Source organism: Thamnophis elegans, chromosome 6 (genome assembly GCF_009769535.1).
Source record: "Thamnophis elegans isolate rThaEle1 chromosome 6, rThaEle1.pri, whole genome shotgun sequence".
Taxonomy (NCBI): Eukaryota; Metazoa; Chordata; class Lepidosauria; order Squamata; family Colubridae; genus Thamnophis; species Thamnophis elegans.
The window spans coordinates 11,342,118-11,365,218 of NC_045546.1; the positions used below are offsets into that span (position 1 = coordinate 11,342,118).

The 23,101-nt window shown below is 42.8% G+C and overlaps 1 protein-coding gene, 1 long non-coding RNA gene and 4 other non-coding genes across 8 annotated transcripts; all 6 read right to left on the reverse strand.

Moving 5' to 3' along the window:
* Window positions 1-256: 256 nt before the first annotated feature.
* On the reverse strand, window positions 257-8,704 carry LOC116510381. 2 transcript variants are annotated; one of them, XR_004255635.1, is made up of 6 exons: window positions 7,450-8,704; window positions 5,517-5,698; window positions 5,359-5,420; window positions 3,833-3,891; window positions 975-1,055; window positions 257-553 (listed from the first exon to the last, which is right to left on the reverse strand). It is a non-coding gene; the product is annotated as an uncharacterized LOC116510381 (long non-coding RNA). The 2 variants fall into 2 exon arrangements; XR_004255634.1 differs by having other exon boundaries at window positions 975-1,058.
* Window positions 1,866-1,986, reverse strand: LOC116510852. The gene has a single exon (XR_004255686.1). It is a non-coding gene; the product is annotated as a small nucleolar RNA SNORA32 (small nucleolar RNA).
* Window positions 3,965-4,097, reverse strand: LOC116510853. The gene has a single exon (XR_004255687.1). It is a non-coding gene; the product is annotated as a small nucleolar RNA SNORA18 (small nucleolar RNA).
* Window positions 8,705-9,111: 407 nt separating the features above from the next.
* TAF1D (TATA-box binding protein associated factor, RNA polymerase I subunit D) lies at window positions 9,112-23,100 on the reverse strand. Of its 2 annotated transcripts, none has more exons than XM_032219916.1 (10): window positions 22,977-23,019; window positions 21,255-21,317; window positions 18,022-18,415; window positions 16,455-16,630; window positions 15,552-15,594; window positions 14,859-15,054; window positions 12,912-14,006; window positions 11,286-11,321; window positions 10,449-10,639; window positions 9,112-9,535 (listed from the first exon to the last, which is right to left on the reverse strand). In XM_032219916.1, the coding sequence occupies exons 1-6, from the start codon at window positions 22,979-22,981 to the stop codon at window positions 14,983-14,985; spliced, it is 753 nt and encodes a 250-aa protein (XP_032075807.1). In that variant the 5' UTR covers window positions 22,982-23,019; the 3' UTR covers window positions 9,112-9,535; window positions 10,449-10,639; window positions 11,286-11,321; window positions 12,912-14,006; window positions 14,859-14,982. The 2 variants fall into 2 exon arrangements, with proteins under 2 accessions (XP_032075807.1, XP_032075808.1); XM_032219917.1 differs by lacking the exon at window positions 22,977-23,019 and adding an exon at window positions 23,034-23,100 and having other exon boundaries at window positions 9,117-9,535.
* LOC116510850 lies at window positions 10,724-10,861 on the reverse strand. Its single transcript, XR_004255685.1, has one exon. It is a non-coding gene; the product is annotated as a small nucleolar RNA SNORA8 (small nucleolar RNA).
* Window positions 14,171-14,245, reverse strand: LOC116510858. Its single transcript, XR_004255692.1, has one exon. It is a non-coding gene; the product is annotated as a small nucleolar RNA SNORD5 (small nucleolar RNA).
* Window position 23,101: the final 1 nt, after the last annotated feature.

A 23,101-nucleotide genomic window follows, 5' to 3' on the forward strand; every position in this document is an offset into this window, starting at 1 on the left:
TGTCCACTGGGCTAGACTGAATTGAAAAAATCTGGGGTGCCGGCAGCAGAGGCATGGCTAAAGATCTTTCAGTTCAATCCAAGGCCGTCAGACAGAATTTAACCCATGCTTGGACTCTCCAAGCAGCGCACAAAAGAACTCTGATTTTTCTTAACCTGCCTAATGTTGCATTAATGAGCAGTCTCAGTCTGAATCTGCTGTGTTGCTTTCTAGAAGCTCGCGGGAGACATAAAAAAAAAGATTCAGAGGATACAAGTTCACGAAATAAGATTTCACAGGTTGTGTGATTTATTAAATAAGCTGATTCATTAATCAACCATAGTACAGCAAAACCACAAATACAATTGGAGAGAGCTAGGTTATTCAAAGAAAAATCTGTTTAACAATGAGAAGCACTCCAGAATATGGCTGCTTGCAAGAAGCACACCTCACGGCTTTGTAAGTTAATCAGCAGGTTCCACAATTTTTCAAGCATTACTTAATACCCAAATATTTGGGCAGAGGCCATTCTGTCCCATGTCTTCCCCTTGGCATTCTTCCAAGAGCCAGAAACCTGAAATGGAAGCAAAATATACCATCATAAGGTCAATCCAATGCTATCAACCTTTCCACCAGCCCTCAATGTGATTTAGAAAGCTGGTGTTAACCGCAGCCCCACGGAGGACAGTTCTTCTAAACAGCTATTGAAATTTTTAACAGACTTGTTTCCCAATCTCATCCCCAATTAGCAACCTTCCCAGCTAGTCCATTCATCCCCAATGCCACGTAAGGGAACCTTCCACCCGCTTGTTGGCTCAATGAAGGTGTCTCCTCTGGTATAGATCACAGAGCGTTCCAGGTACCCCCTTGATATCCTACTGAGGATTTCCATCTAAGGTCGCCGCGTTAAGAGCTGCCTGTTCATCGGCAACACAGCCCTCTTTGAAGTGACCTTCTGTACCACGTCTTCTCCACGGCCTTCCTTTTTTTTTTACCTTTGGCTTGAAGTCCACTTTCCACCAACTTTGCAGATTCCCACTGAGATTTATTTTGCGGGTGTTTCGATAAAAGGCTCACTGCTGGAAAAAAGGTAAAACATGGTTAAGGGTCAACTTACGGAAAACGGATCTTAAGTTCCGAGTTATTGTATTTTTCGGACTATAAGACGCATCCCCCCCGCAAAGAGGCTAAAAATTTGGGTGAGTCTTATACCACGAATGCACCATATTTTTCAGAGTATAAGACGCACCTGAGTATAAGACAAGATTTTGAAGAGGCTAATTTAAAACAAAAGTTTTTGCACTCTGCAGACCAAGAAAACAAGTCCATTTTTATCAAAAAATAAAAAAAATTGGTGCGCTCATTTTTCCCCAGCCTCCAGGAGCACTCTATAAGCCTCCTAAAGGCTATGCATGGCCATTTTTGCAAAGGGGTGGGGTTTTGGGAGGCCAAAAATGCTGTATTCAATGTGTAAGACACACCCAGATTTTCAGTCTCTTTTGTTTGAAGCTTTTTTTCAGCCCTAATGAGGCGCTAACGAGTGGATCTTCCGTGATTTGCCTGCTTGCTTCTCTCTCCCACGAGCGCTAGCAGCTTTTTTTTATCCGCAATCGAGATAAAAAGCATGTGCGCTCAAAACCAGCAAACCTATGTGCTAAAGCTGATCATACTAAGGACGCTAGCCAGATGAATATCTGGTAGGCAGAATTCCTCCCCCTCCCTATTTTCCTCCCCAAAAACCTAAGGTGCGTCTTATACTCTGAAAAATATGGTAATCTGTTTCAGAAGGCAGAGCAGAGATGCTAGGGAAGAAGACACAGAAAGCAGCAGACATGCTTCAGTTTGCAGCTTTTAGATTCTGGGCTTCAATTCTTAATTTTTTTTTCTAATGTTCCCACCAGATTTGTTGCTACCATGGCAGCAATGTAAAAATCTAGAGGAATTAATTTGCGGTCACGTCCACAGCATACCAGAAATAAGATTTTCAAGCAGCCTTGGTAGAGACCAAGTACAGGTAGTCCTCGGCTTACAACCACAATGGAGCCCCAAATTTCTGTCGTTAAATGAGAAATATGTCCAGTGAGCTTTGCCCCATTTTTCGACCTGTCTTGCCTCAGTTGTTAAGTGAATCACTGCAGTGGATAAGTTAGTAACATGGTTGTTAAGTGAGCTTGGCTTCCTCATTGACAAAAGGTCGCAAAATGCGACCACGTGACCCTGGGATGCAGCAATGTCCATAAGTATGAACCGGTTGCCAAGCACCTGAATTCTGATCATGTGATCTTGGAAAGGAAGGCTACAAATGTAACTGAAAAATGGTCATAACTGACTTTTCAGTGTCACTAAATGAACTGTTATAAGACGACTACTACAGGTAGTCCCCACCTTATGTCCGCTTGTTGGGCACTCAACAATGAGCCCACATTTATGGCTGTCTGCAGTTCCCTGTCAGATGACTGTTTTATGATGGTTTTGCCAAAAGCCAGCATTTTCGACAAAACCAACCCCATTAGAAAACCGTCAAGTTTGCTTAATGACGGTAGTGGCCGCTTTCGGACTGCTGCATTTGTTTAACCTACACCACAAAAAAGTTGTAAAATCAGGTTGGACAGATGGGTGACTATTCTCCGTCCGGTGAGTAACATCGACACAAGCTTACTGTTAGCCACGCTTTATTCACAGTAATTACTCACAGACAAGACGTTGGTAGCAATCCAGACTCCCACAGATAAGAGATACAATACACACAAGAGCTTCTCCAGCTTGGTATAAACGGTTGGGTCCTGCAAAAGGTCTCCTCCCAAAGTCTCTTCTTATATACTCTCTTGGGAGCAGCCAAATCACAACCACCTGGGCCTGATTATCTCCTATGTCTCTGTAATTATTGCTTTCGTTTCTCTGTCTGCCTCTGCCCGGCGCGTCAAACTCCCTTTGACTTTCAACACTGCTCCAGGTGCCTCCTGGTGGCCAACCAGCCTCTCTGGTCCCTGCTCGGAGTCTGAACCCTGCCCAGGGTCCTCCACATCATCCAGAGCTGACTCATAAGGTCCTTCGCTATCGGAGTCCATCGGCAGCTCCAACGGCTCCTGCCGGGCCAGAACACATGACCCAATTTATGACTCACGGCTTACAACCAGGATGGGCTATTAACAGTCACCCATCCAGGGCTACCTGTAAAATATTATGATCTAAATAAAGATGTATTTATTTCAGCAATTAGCGGTGGATTTTCACTTGCCGGCTTCAATGTGAAAACTGAAAGCAAGGTCCTACTATTATCTATTGAAGATATTTAAAATAGAACACAGGAGTACGTTTTCATTTAGGACGCTGCAATCGTATTTTCTTCAAGGAAAATCAGGTTTTATGTTATTTCGTCATCTGGAACGGAGGTTGGATTGGAATATAATGGCCTTGGGATATTAATTACAGGTAGTCCTCAGCTTACATCCATTTGCTCAGTGATGGTTTAGTGCCAGAGGTGTCCTTCAGCAGGTTCTGACCAGTTCTGGAGAACCGGGAGCGGAAATTTTGAGTAGTTTGGAGAACCGGTAAATACCACCTCTGACTGGCCTCACCCACATCTATTCTCTGCCTCCCGAGTCCCAGCTGATCGAGGGGGAATTGGGGTTTTCCAGTAAACTTCTCCTGGGGTGGAAATGGAGATTTTACAGTATCCTTCCCCTGCCACGCCCACCAAGGCACGCCCACAGAACCCGTAGTAAAAAATCCCACCACTGATCTGGAAGTATTTTAAGCAATCCAAATTTCAGGCCGAAGGTTGGGATTATGTGCCATCAAAGGCTCTGAAGGCTACGATCAAAACTAAACGAGGCAAAATTGGCCACCTTACCTTTTCACGGATCACCTTTTCAGAAGGGTCAGCACGACAGGTGTCACGTCCTCCTCCACCTGCAGAGTGAGAAAGCATTCCTTCATCATGGCTGTTTCTTTAGGAAGAATGCTGTGCCTGTCCTAAGATTTTTATTGTCTTGCAATTTTACTGCACCCATCAAACCGAGATTGATGGGCAAAACGAAATCACAAGTCGGTCACTTTATGAGGCGTTTCCAACGATAAAGAACCTACAGTTAGGCTCCATCGGGATAGACCTCAATATTGGCTTTTCAATACAGTTCGGTCCACCATTTTGGGACTTAAAAGTTTCATCAGAATCTGATATCTGTGACGTAAGGACTTCATTTTATCACCTCCAACTCAACACCCTCTATTTCCAGTCTACAACACAGTCCTTTCAACAGTTCTAAGAAAGCTCCACACCCATTTGCACTACTCAGGTGCAAACCCTGAGGACAAACTTCCAAAAATGGCCTCCACGACACTCTAAAAGGATGCAAATGATTAGCTGTCTGCAAGGAATATATAGGTATATCACAGAAATGATGTACACCCCCTCACATTTTGTAAATACAGAGGAGGAGGAGGAGAGAGGAAGGGAAAGTAGAGAAGGATGACAGAGGGAAGAAAGGAGGTAGGGAGGGGAAGGAGAGAGAGAGAAGAAAGTGATGGATAAGGTACAAATAGGGTGTATGGAGAGCAGAAGAGCCAACAATTGTTTTTGGGAGTTGATGGTAGGATGAATTGATGTAAACATTTAATAATACAATATGATGTTGGCTATGTAATAGTATACATGTGATTCAGAGGTGGGTTCCTACCAGTTCGCACCTATTCGGTAGAACTGGTTCATCAAATCTACCAAACCGGTTAGAAGAGGTTCCACCAGTGGACCCGGAAAGCAGGCCACACCTACAGAAGAGGTTCCAATTTTTTTTTAAACCCACCACTGATGTGTTTCATATGTTATGAAAATGAAAAAATAAAAAAACCTTTATAACACATTTTGTAAATACTTAAGGATATCTTTTCATGTGACAACACTGAAAAAATGACACTCGGCTACAATGTAAAGTAGTGCGTATACAGCTTGTATAACAGTGTAAATATGTTGTCCCCTCGAAATTAACGCAACACACAGCCATTCATGTCTAAACTGCTGGCAACAAAAATGGGGGGGGGGTTGTATTCACTTCTGTGATATACTGTAAATCCTTCCAATCCCCACCATCCAGTCAGAGTCCAAAAGATGCTTTTTTGTTTTCAAGAGGCAACTGGGCTTTCCAGTTTTTGTTGGAAGATGTTTGTTTCTCACCCAAGAAGCTTCTCCAGTCCAGTTGCGTCTTGAAAAAAAAAACACCTTTGCGACAACCACAGCCTGGATGACTTGAGAATCTCCACAGATCTCAAACTCAAAGCATTCCATCAGCTAAAAATGTATCAGTAGGTGTATAAAAACCCAGACGAAATTCAATGTACTGCTCAAAGTTTGAAAGATGAAAAGGAGATGAGATTCCATACCATGCCTGTTTCTTCATCTGATGCTGTGGGCTCACCAGGGAAAACCAGCTGTCAACTTGCAGCTGCAGAAAGACATACAATAAGTGGGGCAAGGCCACAACAGTTGCATTCTTCTCTTCCTATAGTCATAGAGAACCTTGGCTATCAATTTCAACTACCTTGCAAGTTGAGTCTGGTTCTGCTCTTCTCTTCTTGCTCACAAGCGATGGTGCTTGTAATGGTGCTTGTGATGATTTTGGATCACCCGAGGCCAATACTGTTGTATCTGGTTCCGATCTCGTTTTCTTGCTGAAGGAAGGGGTCAAACTCTGTTGCCTTTTCATCCTGTTAAAGGCTACTACTGTAAAAGAAATAAATTGTGCTTTGGATTCGATTGTGGTTGTAAGTCGAGGACTACAGGTAACAGAAGGGACACCTGCTTTCACCCAACAATGTACATGTTCCCAACAAACAAAAAAAGATATAGTGTACAAAATCATCTTAGAAGTTGTATCAAGGAGAATGAATTTGATAGGTACATTCACACAGGGGTGGGTTCTAGCTGGCGTTACGGCCGGTTCACTCATGGGCGCGCTTTGCGGGGGGGTGGGGGGCTGGATGCATGCTGCGCGTGCATGCGCAATTCAATAGAACTTGTTCTGCGCATGTGCAGAACTCAAAAACAAGAGGGCGGCCGTGACTGCGGCAATGGGGGAACTGGCTCGGAGGCATGGCCAGCCTGGGTCGCTGCGGGTTCTGCGACCCAGGCCAGCATGCCACTACCCGTTTGGCCGAACTGATAGGAACCCACAACTGCATTCACAGAGTAATACTGAATTCTTTTTCCAAAATTTATTCCTCCGTTCAAAAAACAAGAATATATGGATTACCGTATTTTTCGGAGTATAAGACGCATCTTTTCCCTCAAAAAAGAGGCTGAAAATCTGGGTGCATCTTATACACTGAATACAGCATTTTTGGCCTCCCTTTGCAAAAATGGCCATGCATAGCCTTTAGGAGGCTTCCAGAGTGCTGGGGGGCGGGGTGGTGGAGTGAAAAACAGGCTGTTTTTTGCTCCCCCCAGCAGCACTCTGGAAGCCTCCTAAGGGCTATGCATGCCCTTTTTTTTTTGACAAAAAACGGGCCATTTTTTGCGAAAACTGGGCCATTTTTTGCTCATTTTTGCCCCCATCCCCTACCTCCAGGAACACTCTACAAGCCTTGTAAAGGCTATGTATGTCCCCCCCTTTTTTTTTTTACAAAAAACAGGCCCGTTTTTACGAAAACTGAGCCGTTTTTAGGTGGTCTGCAGAGTGCAAAAACTTTTTTTTAATTTGTCTTTTCAAAATCTTGGTGCGTCTTATACTCCAAAAAATACGGTAGGTTCAGTATTTGGCTCAGGTTGTACTCAAGTCAAGTAGCTATTGGAGAGTTAGTGGTATCATGGTTAGAAACCATGGTAAAGCAGCATCAAGATTTAAAACTAGAAATATTTTGTTGGGTATTTTAAAGGGAATACATATTTAATTTTACATGTGTTGACTGGGCGGGGGCCAGGTGGGCACAGGGTCAGACAGAGGTGGTATTTGCCGGTTCTCCAAACTGATCCAAATTTCTGCTACCGGTTCACATGAACCAATCTGAACTGGCCGAATACATCCTCTGGTCATCACCAACAAGGGAGCCCACTAGTTCGCTCATGCTAGTTTCAGGGTGCTTTCTTTATTGATTACTTTCCATTGTATTGAGAACCAATTATGCCCCCTTGGTCATCTTCTCCCTTGCTCAGCGATATAAAATCCCAAGGAATGTCATTTTTATACAGCAAGGGACCAGAAAGCCCACAAGCTTTGGGTAGAAAGGATACTTCAGTCACTTTGTTCAGAATGGCTGTCACATCATTCTCTCTTTTCAGAGCAGTTGAACATCTTTTGCCAATCATCACGACAATCCCATCAGTCTTATGAACACTACCTCAATTTCCACGCCAGGCTTTGGCGTGGCATTGTTTGCGATTTTAAAAGCCCTTCTAGGATAACCCACTAGATCCCAAAGTTATCTACCTATTAGTAATGGTTATCGGTTTCAGGATTAATGACTTCAATATCTTACCAAATCTGCCACAGGTATTGGTAGAAGAGCTCAGGGTTGAACGGCAGGGTCCTTGGTGCTTTCTGAGCGTCGTCGTTTTCTTGCAGATATCTCATTACCAAACTAGGTAATATCGTCAATTCGACTAGGGAGTAGGGTTTGTTCCCATTTCATACACTAGAGTGGGGCTTGCCTTATCAGCGTTGGTAGGAGTGGCCTTGGTGGATGGCTGTGAGCTTGCCAGTCCCTTGATTGGGGCATTGTTTGCTTCTTGACGGTTGGCCTGCTAATCTTGGGTGTTAATCCTGGTTCATCTGGAGGTTTATTGATGGTGAGGGGTTTTCATGTCTTCTGACTGCTAATTGGTGTTTGCAGACCTTGACCTGCTCATCTTCTGCCTGTTTGTCCAGAGTGGCTGTTATGGGCCTTGCAATGTATGTTGTAGATTATTCCTGGATTTTCTTCTTCTTCTGGGGGGCTGCCGGGTCTTTTGGTTTACTTCTATTTTGGAGGGCTTTGGTTAGATTGTGGGCTGCAGTGACGCCACGTGGTTGCTAACGGTCTGTTGTTGGTTGGGGTGGTGGCTTTACAACGGACAGTGTATTTCTCATTTGCCATGACCAATTTGCCATCTGGAATGAAGATATCCAAGGAAAGGTAATGTGATTCCCTAATGAATTTTAATCCTTTGAAGATGGTGCTGAAGGGATCCTTGCGTGTTCCCTACTTGGCCCTTTTAAATAATGACAAAGGTGTCATCTACGTACCTGATCTATATTTTGGGTTGTGTGTATATGGCTGCTATCGATATTATAGTCTCTATTCATTCAGGAAGCAGGGATCCCGCAGGGGTTCCTCTGATCTGTTGATATGTGTATCAGCCGAACTAAAAGTACGTGGTTAGGTAGTTTGGCATGGTCCACATTTCTGGTTAATTCAATTTTGGTGTATAGGGTTAGGTCAGCGCTGTCACAGATTTTGGATCTATGGATGTAAAAAGAGCTGTGACATCCAATGATGGTGATACCACTGTGAGGTATCGGAGTCTTTGAATCAATCCTTTAGCCACGTTGTATGTTGAAGTTCCTGATAATGATACAACTGAACGAAGAAGTATGCCTGGCCTGCAGGCTTTGGGGTATCCACAGAAGGATAAGAGGATGGGTCCACTACTTTTCATTGGCCATTGGTCTTTTCTTTGGCAATAGCATTTAGGCTTACATACCGCTTCATAGTGCTTTTACAGCCCTCCCTGAGCTCTTTTACAGAGTCAGCTTATTGCCCCCAACAACCTGGGTCCTCATTTTACCCACCTCGGAAGGATGGAAGGCTGAGTCAACCTTGAGCCGGTGAGATTTGAACCGCTGAATTGCAGCTAACAAGTACGGCACTCTAATCAATGCGACACCTTGGCTCTTCTTTGGCGATTTTCCCTTTCTTGGTGAGGTCATTGAGCATTCTCTTGAGCCAAAGGATTCGTTTTGCTATCGGGTTGGTGTTTGCCGATGCAAATTTGTCTTCTCGTAACTCTTTCGCTTTTTGTATGGATTTTTGATGGGAGCCATGCTAATAATCCTGGTTTCAACCCTCATCTTCTGAAAGGATGATGGTAATTTGGTACCTCTAGATTTTTTGAGGGTTGCTCCGTCTTCTACTTCGAGTTGGTTTTGTTCTCTTCTTCTTTCTGATGCTTTTTTTTTTTGGGGGGGGGGGTGTCTCTATAGGAAATCCGATAGTTTTATAAAAGCTCCTTCTAAGGCTGGCAAAGAATTCTAGTTGACGGGCATCCCCTGGGTTATACTTTAGAGCTTTCATGTAGGATGTTGTGTTCTGAGGAAGATAGTGGGCAGCCTGGACATGTTGACCAGCCATTCGGGCTCTGGTTCCCTTTGATTCTGGAGTTTAATTTGGCTTCCCTTTCTCCAGCTTGTTTGGGGCTTGACGATGGTTCGTCAGCCTTTCTATATGCTCTGGTGAGGTCTGGTCCTAGTTGTTCTTTGAGATTCTCCATGGTCTGCTGGCATTTGTTTAATCTGAAATGAGCATCTGGGATCTTCTTGGCTCAATAGCACAGCAGCTTGACTTGAACCATAGATTCACAGACTTCCTTTAAAAAAAAGAGAGAAAATGTTTTGTCTAAATTTGATCAGCTTTCCTAATATACCGTATTTATCGGCGTATAAGACACACTCTCCTCGCCCTTAAAGAGGGTGAAAATTTAGGAGCTACACAGAATGTAGCCCCGCCCAACCCCACCCTTTGGCCTCTGCCTCTCAGCAATTTACCTCCTTGCAGCAAACAGCAAATAGCCTGTTTCAGTTTCATCTCAGCCTGATTAGCCCAAGCTTAGGTGCGTCTTATACTAAGGAGTGTCTTATACTCCAAAAAATACAGTAGTTTCTTTTTTCCCATGTCAATGAACATGTTTTGTTGAACGGATTTTACCGTGTTACTTTTGGGTAAGAGCAAAATAAACAAACCCCTATGTTATCAGCTACCCTTTATCTATCACTGCCAGCCAGCATCGAAAGATCTGACGCAGGGACTAACAACTCAAAGCACGGAGTTGGTGATGTAACGGACTCCAGCCCCGACTCTTACCCCTTCTGAGATCTTTAAATATGCTAATGAAACTGCAGAATAAATTTATCCCAGGTCTCATTGTCACCAATATAACTTGTTTTACAATGATGGAAGCACAACCTGTGTTTTCTGTAGCCTCGTTGCATCGTTCGGCAGACACAAAATGAGATGTGCCCACACGGAATACATCAACAAGGCAGGAATTTGAACTTGAGTCCACGGTACAAACAGTATTTCTTTTTTTAAAAAAAAAACCCAACCTATAGTATTACCTTCAAAAATTAGTTCAAAGGACTGCAGCTAGCTTTTAATTGTTCCTTGTCGGGATTTTTCCGGAATAGAAAATATTTCACAATGACATTTTTCAGGAACAGAGGCTGTATAATGCAAGTAGTCCTCAACATATGGCCAAGTTATTTTGAGTTTGCGGATCTCACCGTTACAAATGATTCTGCATAAGCGTGGAGCCATCGAGCCGTCACTGTTCTTGAACTCAGGGCTGTTGTGGGAAACGTCGACGATTTCATCAGGAGAGATGGTTGACGCCTGGAAGTTGCTGACGATGTTGGGAACTTTTGGGCTCAACTGTGGTCGTTAAGTCAACAGTTTGTTTGACGTTACAACGGCCCTGAGAACAAAAAGATTGAATTTCCTTTAGTGCACACGGGTGAACTTTTGGCTTGAACTTAAAAACACTTTTTTCACTGCTCCCACTTGTCTCAACAAAAATACCAGGTTGCACAAGCACAGCAGCTTGAGAACCAACGATGCCACATGCTGAACTGATCTCGCACTGTTTTTTGAACAAGCCATCAGGAACAACTGCTGGTTGCAGATACCATACAGTGCGGTTATAGGTTGGGGGGATGGGGGGGGGGTTTCTCCATAGTGACAAAGACACATCCCCAAACCATGTATTAATAAGGAATGCAAAACATTTCAGGAAGGAGCGGTTTGCATCACTTCAAACTTTATTCCTCTCCAAAACAGATTAATTCACATACCCCAAGTACTAATGGGTGCCAACTAGGGGTGAAATTCAGCAGGTTCTGGAGAACCGGTAGTGGAAATTTTGAGTAGTTCGGAGAACCGGCAAATACCAGATCTGGCTGGCCCCAGAGTGGGGTGGGGATGGAGATTTTGCAATATCCTTCCCCCAGGAATGAGGAGGGAATGGGGCTTTTGCAGTATCCTTCCCCTGCCACGCCCACCAAGCCACGCCCACAGAACCGATAGTAAAAAAAAATTGAATTTCACCACTGGTGCCCACGTACCTTTTTATCTGCCCCCAAAATTGGTTTTCCAAGAGTCTGAAATCAAGAATTGTCCATGAATTAGGAAACATTCTTATCAATAGCTCAAATACTGTGCATTATGTTAAAAGCAATGAAAAGTCGAATTTTACTAGCAAAGACTTTTTGATGTTTTGCCACTTAGAACAGATAAGCTTTAGAATTCTACTAGCTGAAACCCTGGCGTAGCCCAGGTATGTATTTATCCCAATGCTGTATTAGAGGGAGCCCCTTTGTGGAGTACTGGGAAGCCGTTACCATGGCAACTCCACTGTGCTGTACAGAAGCCATTTTAAGGCACAACAGGCTGTATCTTAACAACTTGAATCCAAAATGCATATACTATTACTGTCAAAAGTAGTGACTTGACACTATAGATATAATTCAGTTCATTTCAGAGGCCCAGGCATTCCGGAGTTATGCTGGAACACAGACATGGACACACACTGAGCGGTGATAGGGGTGTCTTACACCCCCCACAGTATTTGTTTCCAGAGAGTAAGTCATCTGTGTACCAAGTTTGGTTGAAATTGGCCAAGGCGTTCCAGAGTTATGCTACAGCATATACACACAGACATTTTTATATAGATTCTACCCTATTCTGTACTGCAGGCTACTTCAGCTGACTGTTCAGCAGTTCAAATCTCACTAGCTCAAGGTTGACTCAGCCTTCCATCCTTCCGAGGTGGGAAAAATGAGGACCCAGATTACTGGAGCCAATATGCTAAACCGCTTGAGAGGGCTGTAAAAGCACTATGAAGTGGTATATAAGTCTAAGTGCTATTGCTATTCTATCCCAACCAATCCCATCCCATCCTATTCCATGCTACTCTACCCTGCTCTGCATTCTAAATTCTATCCTATCCTTCTAGGTGCCAAGGGCCGGAAGTACAGTCATATGAATGGGGGAGTTTTTGTTGGAACTTTGAATTTCGGCCATACCTCCAGGGAGGCCTATCATGTCGTAACAGTCCTTAAGTGACTGGTCATAAGTCAAGGAATACCTGTAAAGTTTCTCACACACGTCAGCAGATTCCGTGTTTTCAGATTACTCTAACATTAAACCGACCCAGATATTATGTTCAGAGGCTCATCATAAGTCAAGGACGACCTGTAAGGTTTCTCGTAGCTTTCAACTAATTTCATTCTTTCAGATTATTCTAAGAGCCCAGATGTTATGATGTCCCTTCCTTTAAGTAACACAGCAAATACAAATTAGCTGTGGGTTGCAAAGAAGGTTGTATTCTTAGCACCGACTCCACGGCTTCCGTCTGAGAGGCCAGTCAAAACCTGGAGTTGTGCTGCGCCAAAGTAGAAAAAAAATTCTAAACGTCGTAATACATAACAAAATTACAAAACAACATCTCTAGCTGGGGTGGACCACTCTGGCCCTTTTACAACCCGTGGACTTCAACCTGGAGTCTACTGGGAGTTGAAGTCCACAGGTCATAAAGAGGCTTTGAGTTGTCCATCCCCTGGTCTCTTTACCTTAAATCTGTGGCAGAAAATCAAAACTGTTTTCCTTCTGTATTTTTAAGGAAGCCTATTAGCAACCGCAGTGAACAAGAAACAAGATTTGGGGGGGGGGGGGAATAATGGCAAACTTACTGCTCACGTAAGGTGAATTTTGCACACTTCCTCCAGCTGGTATACATGGCCAATTACAAAGCACAGCAAGAAAATCCAATTTTTACAGACAAGAGTCACGAATTCTTGGGACTAATTTTGGATCTATGGATGAAGTTGCTTTGGTGTTGGATTACTTGGCACTGTAAGGAGTTGTTGGAGTATTTGCTTCCCTCTGTGAGATAGCTGAGCCTTTTCGCCGATCCTTTAGCGATGTTATGTTGGGGTTCCTGATAATGATACAACTGCTTGCCCTGCAGACTTCTGGGGCATGTAGGTGAACGGATCCAGTACTTTTCATCGGCCACTGGTCATCTTTGGCGATTTGCCCTTTCTTGGTGAGGTCGCTGAGCTTTCTTTGGATCCAGATGATTTGGGGGTTTTTTTCTGTGGGATCCGCATTCACTGGCTGTAGGTTGGTCTTTTAATAATTCTTTTGCTTTTTGTATATATTCTAACGTATCCATGATAACCCTGAGTTCAACCTTTATCTGCTGGAAGGATGATGATAATTTGGAACCCTCTTTAGGTTTTTGAGGGCTGCTTCGTCTTCGGCTTGGAGGGTTCTGTTCTCATCTTCTCTTGTCCGATGCTTTCTTGGGTCTCTGGAGGGAATCCCAGGGTTTTAAATGCTCCTTCTAAGGATGGCAAAGAATTCTAACTGATTGGCAATCCTCCGGGTTGCACTTCAAGCCTTTCTGTAGGATGTTCCGCGGTAGACAGTGGGCGGCTGCTGTGGGCTTGTGCTGCCGAATAAAAAAAATGGGAAAAATTCTGAATATCAACAGGGGGAAGGGATGGTGGCTGCCGTTGCCCTTCGTTGAAATTTTTAGGAGGCCAAGAAAATACAATGAAATTGATCCGAGGGAGGAGAAACTAAGCAAATCTGAAGTACCACAGTAGACGTGGGAAGCTGAATGCATCCATTTCCCAATCTGATGCATTTCAGGAATGGCGAAATCACAAAAGCTTCTTGCGAAGAACAATCAGCCCAAATCATATTTTTGCCTCATCAAGTTGTCCTTGAATCTTTATTGCAAATACATGGCACATCATGGAGGACATTCAGTGGTTTTGCTAGTTCAAAAGAGAGGGGAGAAAATACATATCAGGTGTTTATCAATTTGCAGCTTTATCTCAGGTTTTGCATCGTTTACTGTGTCCCTTTCCCCCCCTTATAAACATTTGGGTAGCCAATTTGTTCAAGCCGCCTCAGGCTAATAATTTCCTCTGCGCTCAGTTCCGATCAGTGTGTTAAGATTTAATTCATTTGTGAATCATTTAGCAGTTGAACTAAAAACAGTCATCACAGGAACCGCAGTGCAGATTTTAAATCCGATAACCCAGCGTTGCTCGGGTATTTATTTATAGGGGGAAAATGTCTAGACCAAACGTAATTTCTAATGTTGGATTTCCCTCTTTACCCTTGTGGAGTAGTGAAACTGTTACCATGGCAACTCCACTGCGCTGTACAGTAGAAGCCAGTGTGGCACAACAGGCTGTATCTTAACAGAACATACACCCTAAGGGGTGTCAGGGGTCTTACCCCCACAGTATTTTTCTCCAGAGAGTAAGTCATGTGTGTACCAAGTTTGGTTGAAATTGCTCAAGGCATTCCAGAGTTATGCTGGAACATACACATCCAGACATTCGTTCATATAAATTCATTCATTCATTCATACATACATGAATTTTAAACTCACACCTCATAAATGCACATTTTGAATGATATAACAGCTTTAATATATTAGGATAAAAGGGTGAATAAAAAGTATGCACGCATTGTAACAAAACAGTGATTAACTCATTGTCATGCAAAATTTGTGTTCTGGAAAGCAGTTATACAGCTATAAAAGCCACTGTCTTGATGTTCAGAAATCATACAGTTAAGCGCTAAGAGTGAAAGAAAGGAAAGTTATAGCTAAATACCTGGCTTGTATTTTGCTTGCTTTTAAGAGACTTTATTTAAGGGAGTTTGGATCTTCAAGAGTGGTAAATTTTTATTTGCATGCCTTCTAGGCATTCCCTTTAAATGTCCTGAAAAAGATGCCACTCATTTTCTCCTCAAGTTCAATTTCTTCTTTTTCTTGGGAATTTTAGTGCGCAATATGAAACAGCTGTTATCCTGGAAAAGAGAAAACAGCAGGGCATTTTAAAAAAAAGAATGCTAACATAGAATAGAATTCTTTATTGGCCAAGAGTGATTGCACACGCAAGGAATTTGTCTTTAGTGCATAAGCTCTCAGAGTACATAGAAAAATACATTCATAATTTCATGATTTCCAATGGTGGGTTTTTTTTTGCCAATTTCCAGCAAAAACAACTACTGGTGAAGCTGGATTTGCTTAATGACCGCTATAAAAATTATCATAAAATTAGGTGTGTTTCAATTGATGACAATGACAGAAATTGACAGAATTTCTGATTCCAATTTGTGGTCGCAAGTAGAGGGACACCCGTAGTAATATGGAAACTAGGAAGGCTCATTTGTGGCAATTTTGTATATGACTGATTGTGTTCCTATCTCACGTCTAATGCATTTCTGAAGTTAAGAAGGGAGAAGTAAAAAGCAGAATGTGACAGTAGAATTGATGTAGCAAGCTTTGGTTACTGGCAACTTACCACTATTTTGGCACCAATGTCTTCATTACCAGAATCCGCGTTGCTGAAACAGAACAATTATCCTATTAGATTTATTTATTTAGAAAGTTTATACACATGTCTACTTGCTCAAAGTGATTCTAGGTGGCTTACAAACAATAAAACACAATATAAAAATTAAAAAGGACAATAACCTGGTCCCAAGCTATGAAGGGGTTTAAAAGTAACAACCATGATCATTAAATAAATGGTTTAAAGTGAAGGACTATCCATACCTATGTTATGTTCAATGGAGAGAATAAGGACAAAGCTGATTACAATTTTGCTTTGGGCAGCTAAATTCTTAATTCCTGAAAACATTTGGATGCTTTATCAATTGGAAAAAAATGGCCTTTGAGTAAAATTTCATCAGAAGCATTACTCAAAAGGTAATTGTTGTAGCCCGCCAATGGAGCTGGTGGCACTCAAGACAGTGAAGAGGCTGGGGAGGAACATGGGCCAGAGGAGTGAAAGGGGTGGGGAATTTGCAGGAAACAATTGGTTCAATTCATTAGGGTGAAGATCTGTTCCTGACGTCTTGCCAAGTATTGTCTGCTACCGCATGGCGTTTGGAAGATATCGGCCTGGCAGCTCTCCAAGCCTGATAAAAGCCTTATAGTTGTGAAATCTCTTGGAAGACTGTTGGCCGGGACTTTGCTGGAGAGGAATTCACTTTAAACTAAATAAAAGGGATTTTATCGGGATGAGAAGTCAGGTTTGTGTTTTGGGAAGCCTAGGTCAGAACAGGCATTAAATAAAAAGATGTGGCCTAGCAGGATTATATATTGACACTAAAGAGTCAATTTCAAGGATCACACAATTGTGGTTGCAAGTTCTGATCTTTGGATTGCAAACACCCAATTTAGAAAGTCTCATTGTACCAACCTGGTCTCTGCAATGGGAGAAATGGGTCCATCATCATCCAGGTATTTGTGCCTCCGTGATTCCAGACATTCATTTTCAAGATCGCCCACAGCATTCAACCGCATCAAGGACTTCTTCAAATGATCTTCATATTTCAACATTTCAATGTATTTGAAAAACCCCTTCAACGCTGCATGCTGGGAAAGGAGGATATATATATATTTTCCAGACACAAACGGAAGTGCAAGCTTCAAATCCACTCTGAAGTTAATACGTGACAAGCCTGTCAATCGGAAAGACTAACACTGATAATGTTACCTAGTTGGGGAATGAAATGTCTGCAAGAAAACAAGCAAGCTCAGAGAACACCAAGGATCCCTCATGCTAACTCGAGCCACAAATATTATCCTTTATTAGAACTGCAAACTTTTCCTTCCATCAAGACAATCAAGAAGCAGCCAGGCATTCTCAATGGGGAGCCTAGAACAGTGATGCCTAACCTTTTTGTCGCCATGCGCGGAAAGTGCACGCATGTATGAGTGTTCCCCCGCATGCCTGCACCCATAATGCAATGTGTGTGACACCACACCCTGTGCGCACCACCACCCCGCGCACACACGCCTGTCCCCCCGCACCCTGTTTTGGGCCTGCAGCCTCCTGGGACCCTGGGATCAACATGCGCACTGCACCTGACCCAAAAATCAACTGGCTGATGGGAAGCACGCACGCATGCGTGGTGGAGCTGAGCTGGGGCAATGGCTCGTGTGCCTACAGAGAGGGCTCTGCGTGCCACAGGTTCCCCATCAGGGGCTGAGAGGATCAATCTTCCCAACTCACGTTGCTCAGGACCAGGGGTAGGTTCCTGCCAGTTCTAACCTCTTCTATAGAAGAGGTTCCACAAATCTACAGTGCCGTTTAGAACCGATTCCAGCTCCCTCCCCCCGCCCATCCCCACATCAAGATGAAGAGCAAGAGGAGGAATTCTGGGAGTTGAAGTCCACAAGTCTTAAAGCTGTCAAGTTTGAACATCCCTGGGTTTTTTTTTCTAAAGGGTTAGGGGTGCAAGGGTCTTGTAACTTGACAGCTTTAAGACTTGCACACTTCAATGCCAGAGTTCCTGAGCCAACATGACTGGAGGAGGAATTCTGGGAGTTGAAGTCCACAAGTCTTAAAGCTGTCAAGTTTGAACACCCCTGGGGGGTTTTTTCCTAAAGGGTTAGGGATGCAAGGGTCTTGTAACTTGACAGCTTGCATGCTTCAAATGCCAGAGTTTCTGAGCCAACATTTTGGATGCTAAGCAAGAGCGTTGTTAAGTGAGTTTCACCACATTTTACAAGTTGGCCATGCCCACCGGTCCCATGGCTGGCAAGCCACTCCCATCTGGTCACATGGCCAGCAAGCCACTCCCACAAAGCAGGCCACACCTACAGAAGAGGTTCTAAAAAATTTCGAAACCCACCACTGCTCAGGACCATTGGCCAAACCATCGTTAAGACATCTGGAGGTCAGCAGGAGGGTGGATGACAGCCTCAAAAACATTACTGAGCATTTCCACCCCCCAAAAAGTAGTGTGAAATTGTAAATTTACCTCATATTCTCGCACCGTTTTTAAAGGGAGATGCTTCCTGCCGTAGTATTTCTCCACGAAAGGAAATACAATTCCTCTATCTTTCATTCTCCTCTTCTGTTCGTCTTCTGGAATTCTGTGCCTTTCCTGCCCTTTTCTGACATATCTGCGAAACTTCCTTGGTTTGCTCTCCGTGGGCTTCCATCTTTCGCGGAACCGGTGCTGCTTCCGTGTGAAGTGGTAATCGAAGAGGGCTCGAAGATCAATTTTAGGCTTGGGTAACTTCATCTGACTCTCGGCCTTAGTACCAGCTGGGAAAGGACTGCTCTGCATAGCCACAGAAGACGACCGGCCGGCATCTTTTGTTGAATTCGAAGCTTTTTTCCTTGAGTGCTTTGATGAATGTGGGCCAGATCTGAAGTCACAAAAGGTAAGACTTACTTCCTAGTAGCCATCTCTCCCCCACTCAGAGCAAGCCCAAACCTATGTTGAGCATGGATGATTAATTCTTTACTCAGGGTAAATAACTTTTCAATAGAGATGGATGCAAAATAGCTACTGGGAGGTATTCCACCCACAAAGCATGGTAGAACCTATCTCTCTGTGTAAAATTGCACACGAGCCAAAGACATATACATAGATACATACATAGATACCGTATTTTGGGAGTATAAGACGCACCATGATTTTGAAGAGGCAAATTTTTTAAAAAAGTTTTTGTACTCTCCAGACACCCCAAAAGCAGCCCATTTTTTGCAAAAACAAGCCCATTTTTGTCAAAAAAAATGGCATGCATAGCCTTTAGGAGGCTTATAGAGTGCTCCTGGAGGCTGTGAGCAAAAAAACAGCAATTTTTTCCCTCATTTCTGCCCTTCCCAGCCCCCAGGAGCACTCTGGAAGCCTCCTAAAGGCTATGCATGGCCCTTTTTGCAAAGCGGGCAGGGTTTCAGGAGGCCAAAAATGCTGCATTCAGTGTATAAGACACACCCAGATTTTCACCCTCTTTTTGGGGAAGAAAAGGTGCGTCTTATACTCCAAAAAATATGGTACATATGTACGTACAAACATACATACATATATATATCTTGATGACATTCAGGAATCTGTTAAAAAGCTGCCTATTCTCCCAGGTCTTTGGATAGGCTGATGTTTAAGCATCCTTTTAAATGTTTTTTACAAAATGTAAATTATCCAGAATCATTAGTGCAGTTAGTGCTCTGCTTACAATAGTTTAGTGACTGTTTGAAGTTACAATGGCACTGAAGTGACTTGTGACTGTTTTTCACACGTATGAGCGCTGTCACACCTCCATGCTCACATGATCAAAATTCAGGTGCTTGGTAACTGACTCATATTTATGACGGTTGCAGTGTCCCGGGGTCATGTGATCACCTTTTGTGACCTTCTGACAGGAGCAAAATCGATGGGGAAAACCAGAATCACTTAACAACCGTGTTACCAATTTAACAACTGCAGTGATTCATCTAAAAAAGGTGGCAAGGAAAGTCGTAAAATGGGGCAAAATCCACTTCACAAATTTATCACTTGGCAAAATAAATTTTGGGCTCAACTGGGATAAGTTTAGGACTAACTGTAGTAAATTGCTCTAATAAACGAAAGACAGAAAGCAAGGTTGTTAGGAATATAATCTAACGGTTGGGTTGGCAATATATGAATCATGTAACAATGCTATACCTGTTTCTTTAAATCATAGTGTAAAATGTGATTGGTTGCTGTTTTCCTCAATTGGCCATAAGAGGGAGCCAGAATGACTGTTAGCTCTCTGTTTTGTTAGATGCTGGGCTGATCTGATCTGAGTGTTTTGGAAGCTGGCTGTTAGAAAGTGCCGTGAGCTATTGTAAGTTTTGCAACTGCTAGCAAACTTTGAGTACCAGACTGTTTATATGATACTGGACTATGTTAGATGGATTATCCCTTAACTGAAAGACATTGATGACTGACTGTCTTATCCATGTATGACTTGGACTGTTTGATGGACTCTGATACCTCTATTTCCACGAAAGGAAAAGCCTATTTAAACTGCAGTGTCTCTGTTTGTTGGTTTGTGTGTTCTCCAACACAATGCTTCTCTGAACGTACTCATTCTCCCAACCGGGAGCTTACCTAACAAAGATATTAAGTACATCTGTAAACATTAGAATACCCTTACAGAAATGATCTGGAGTCACTCATCAGCTAGGAATAGTATTAATTCCAAATGAAAAGGCCTTAAGAGCCCTCATATGTGCAACATAAGCCTAGAAGAGAAACAATTCATTTTCCCCCCTACAATATTTGGAAAAGTATTAATAAGAGACAATCCAGGAGAAATATCAACGATCTCAGATATGCAGACGATACCACTCTAATGGCAGAAAGCAAAGAGGGACTAAAGAGCCTCTTGATACGGGTTAATGGAGGCGAGTGCAAAGTCTGGCTTGAAACTCAACATTAAGAAAACTAAAATTCAGCCCTCTCAATTCCTGGCAAATAGATGGGGAAGAAATGGAGGTAGTGACAGATTTTATTTTCCTGGGCACCAAGATCACGGCAGATGGGGACTGCAGCCGAGAAATTAAAAGACGCTTGCTCCTGGGGAGGAAAGCTATTGCAAATCTAGACACCATACTAAAAAGCAGAGACATCACTCTGCCAACAAAAGTGCGTAGTCAAGGCAATGGTTTTCCCAGTTGCAATGGATGGCTGTGAAAGTTGGACCATAAGAACGCTGAGTGCCAAAGAATGGAGGCCTTTGAACTCTGGTGCTGGAGAAGACTTCTTCAAGTCCCTTGGACTGCAAGGCCATCCAACCGGTCAGTCCTAGAGGAGATCAACCCTCGCTTCTCTTTAGAAGGCCAGATCCTGAAGATGAAACTCAAGTACTTTGGCCACCTAATGAGAAGGAAGGACTTACTGGAGAAGAGCCTAATGCTAGGAACGATTGAGGGCAAAAGAAGAATGGGATGACAGAGAACAAGGTGGCTGGATGGAGTCACCGAAGCAGTCAGTGTGAAATTAAATGGACTATAGTGGATGGTAGAGGACAGGAAGGCCTGAAGGAACATTGTCCATGGGGTCGCGATGAGTCAGACATGACTTTACAACTAACAACAACAATCCAATATACAGACCAAAGGCCTCAATATGCCTAATTAAAACATAGTTTGCTGAATGCTGAGTATATGCAATGAAATGCAGAACTAATTTATTATTCAAGATATGACTATTACATGACTTTAATAAAAAGCACTCACATTTCTGTATCCATAGCTGCAGCTGCTAACGTTCCTGTTTCATTAGCCAAATGTGTTTTTGACCTTGAAAAGATAACAGAAATTAGTTTCAGATTCAAGGCTGAAATACCGAAAGCAGTCTATAAGCCATGAAATCCCAACCAAACTAATTCAAGAAAACAAAAAATAAAAAAACCTCAAGAACTGCTTTACACTTTATAGCAAAAAAAGATTTAGAGTAGAATTCTTTATTGGCCAAAGACACATAAGGGATTTCTCTTTGGTGCATATATTTCTGTACAGATCTGATTTACCAAAGTGTTTTTAATAAGCTTACTGGATTCCTCCCCCCCCCCCCAGTAATCTACAAAATCTTCAGTTAAAATCAATGAGCAGCAAAAGCATTGCAATTAATAGAAACCATTAGCATCCATCAGAAACAAGAGCTGACAGGTATAGCTTTAGAACCAGCATTCAGTTTATGCATTCCAGCAGCTCCTTGTTTATTTAAAAAGACCAGCCCAGGTCTTCTCAATATGCAACAAAAAATCCAAAATAAATTCTACCCTTATGATCTGAAGCATGTGCCAGAATTTATAGACATCTCAAAGATTGAATGTGCCAACCCGTAAGTGATAAGATTTGACTCCCTTAACAGGGAGTTAATAACAATAGTTTTCTGGAAGCCAAGTCATGGCAAGTTTGAAATCTTGGGCACATCCACCCTATATATATATTCATTGAGGAATGACTATATTCATCATATAGTCATTCCTGATATATATATATATATCAGGAATGACTAGCACATAGGGGAACCTTTACATTTACATGTGTGTGTGTGCATGTATGTATTGGAAAAGTCAGGATAATTATCTTGGAGGGAGGCTGAGTCCAAGTATAGGTTTTTTTTTTACTGGGATAAGCCTATTTTTAGGACTTGCCCATCTCAAAATCTCAATTTCTATTAATTTTATCACTTACGGATGAGAATCACTGGGAAGATCGCTTTTCCAATTGCAATTGACCCCTTTCCTGTGCAAAAGCTAGACCCCCCCACCCACCCACCCCTATATGGGAAGGGATGGAATGAATCTGGATTATATTGAAATTTGGAATTAGGGATTCACACATCTCGGGCTTCACATTATTTATTTATATTACATTGATTGATTAGCCCTTGGGCCATATCAAAGTGCAGAGTTCCAGGAACAAATTATTACTAACATTTGATAAAAGCAGTTTAAAATGAAACTGGAATAAAATACAATTTAAAATGAAACTGGAATAAAATACAATAATTTTTAAGATATACAATATGATTAAATTATATTTCGGTGTCACCCCTACAATCTACCCCAATCAGTCCCACATATGCAGATTTCAACTGAATCATTTTGCTTATTGTGTACCGTGCTGTATTAAATGTTATTTTCAGATGTTGGCCGCGCATCTGAGCAAGTTGTTTTGATATGGGGATCCCAAGGGACCGCTAAATCGCCGGCTTAATGAAAGCCATCATCGCTCAGCTCATGTTATCACCCTAAAACCATCCACCCAACCCACTATATATATATATCACGGTCTAACACGACGGGCGAATTAAGCACAACAAGCGTCCATCGGATGCAAGGTTTCTGTCGAAATGGCGGCATCGAGGCTTGATGGATAAATAAATCAAGGAGCCGCGCCGAACCGAGATCGGAAACCGAACGGATGGCAACGGATAGCGTAGCTACTCACCTCATCGCGCGTATCGCCAAGGCCGCGAAAGCCCCGGCGGGCCGTTTATATACTGACCTCTGGTCTCGCGAGTCTTCGTAAATTGACGTCAGCAGAACGGGAAAAAGGTTGGGGTGAGGCCGGCC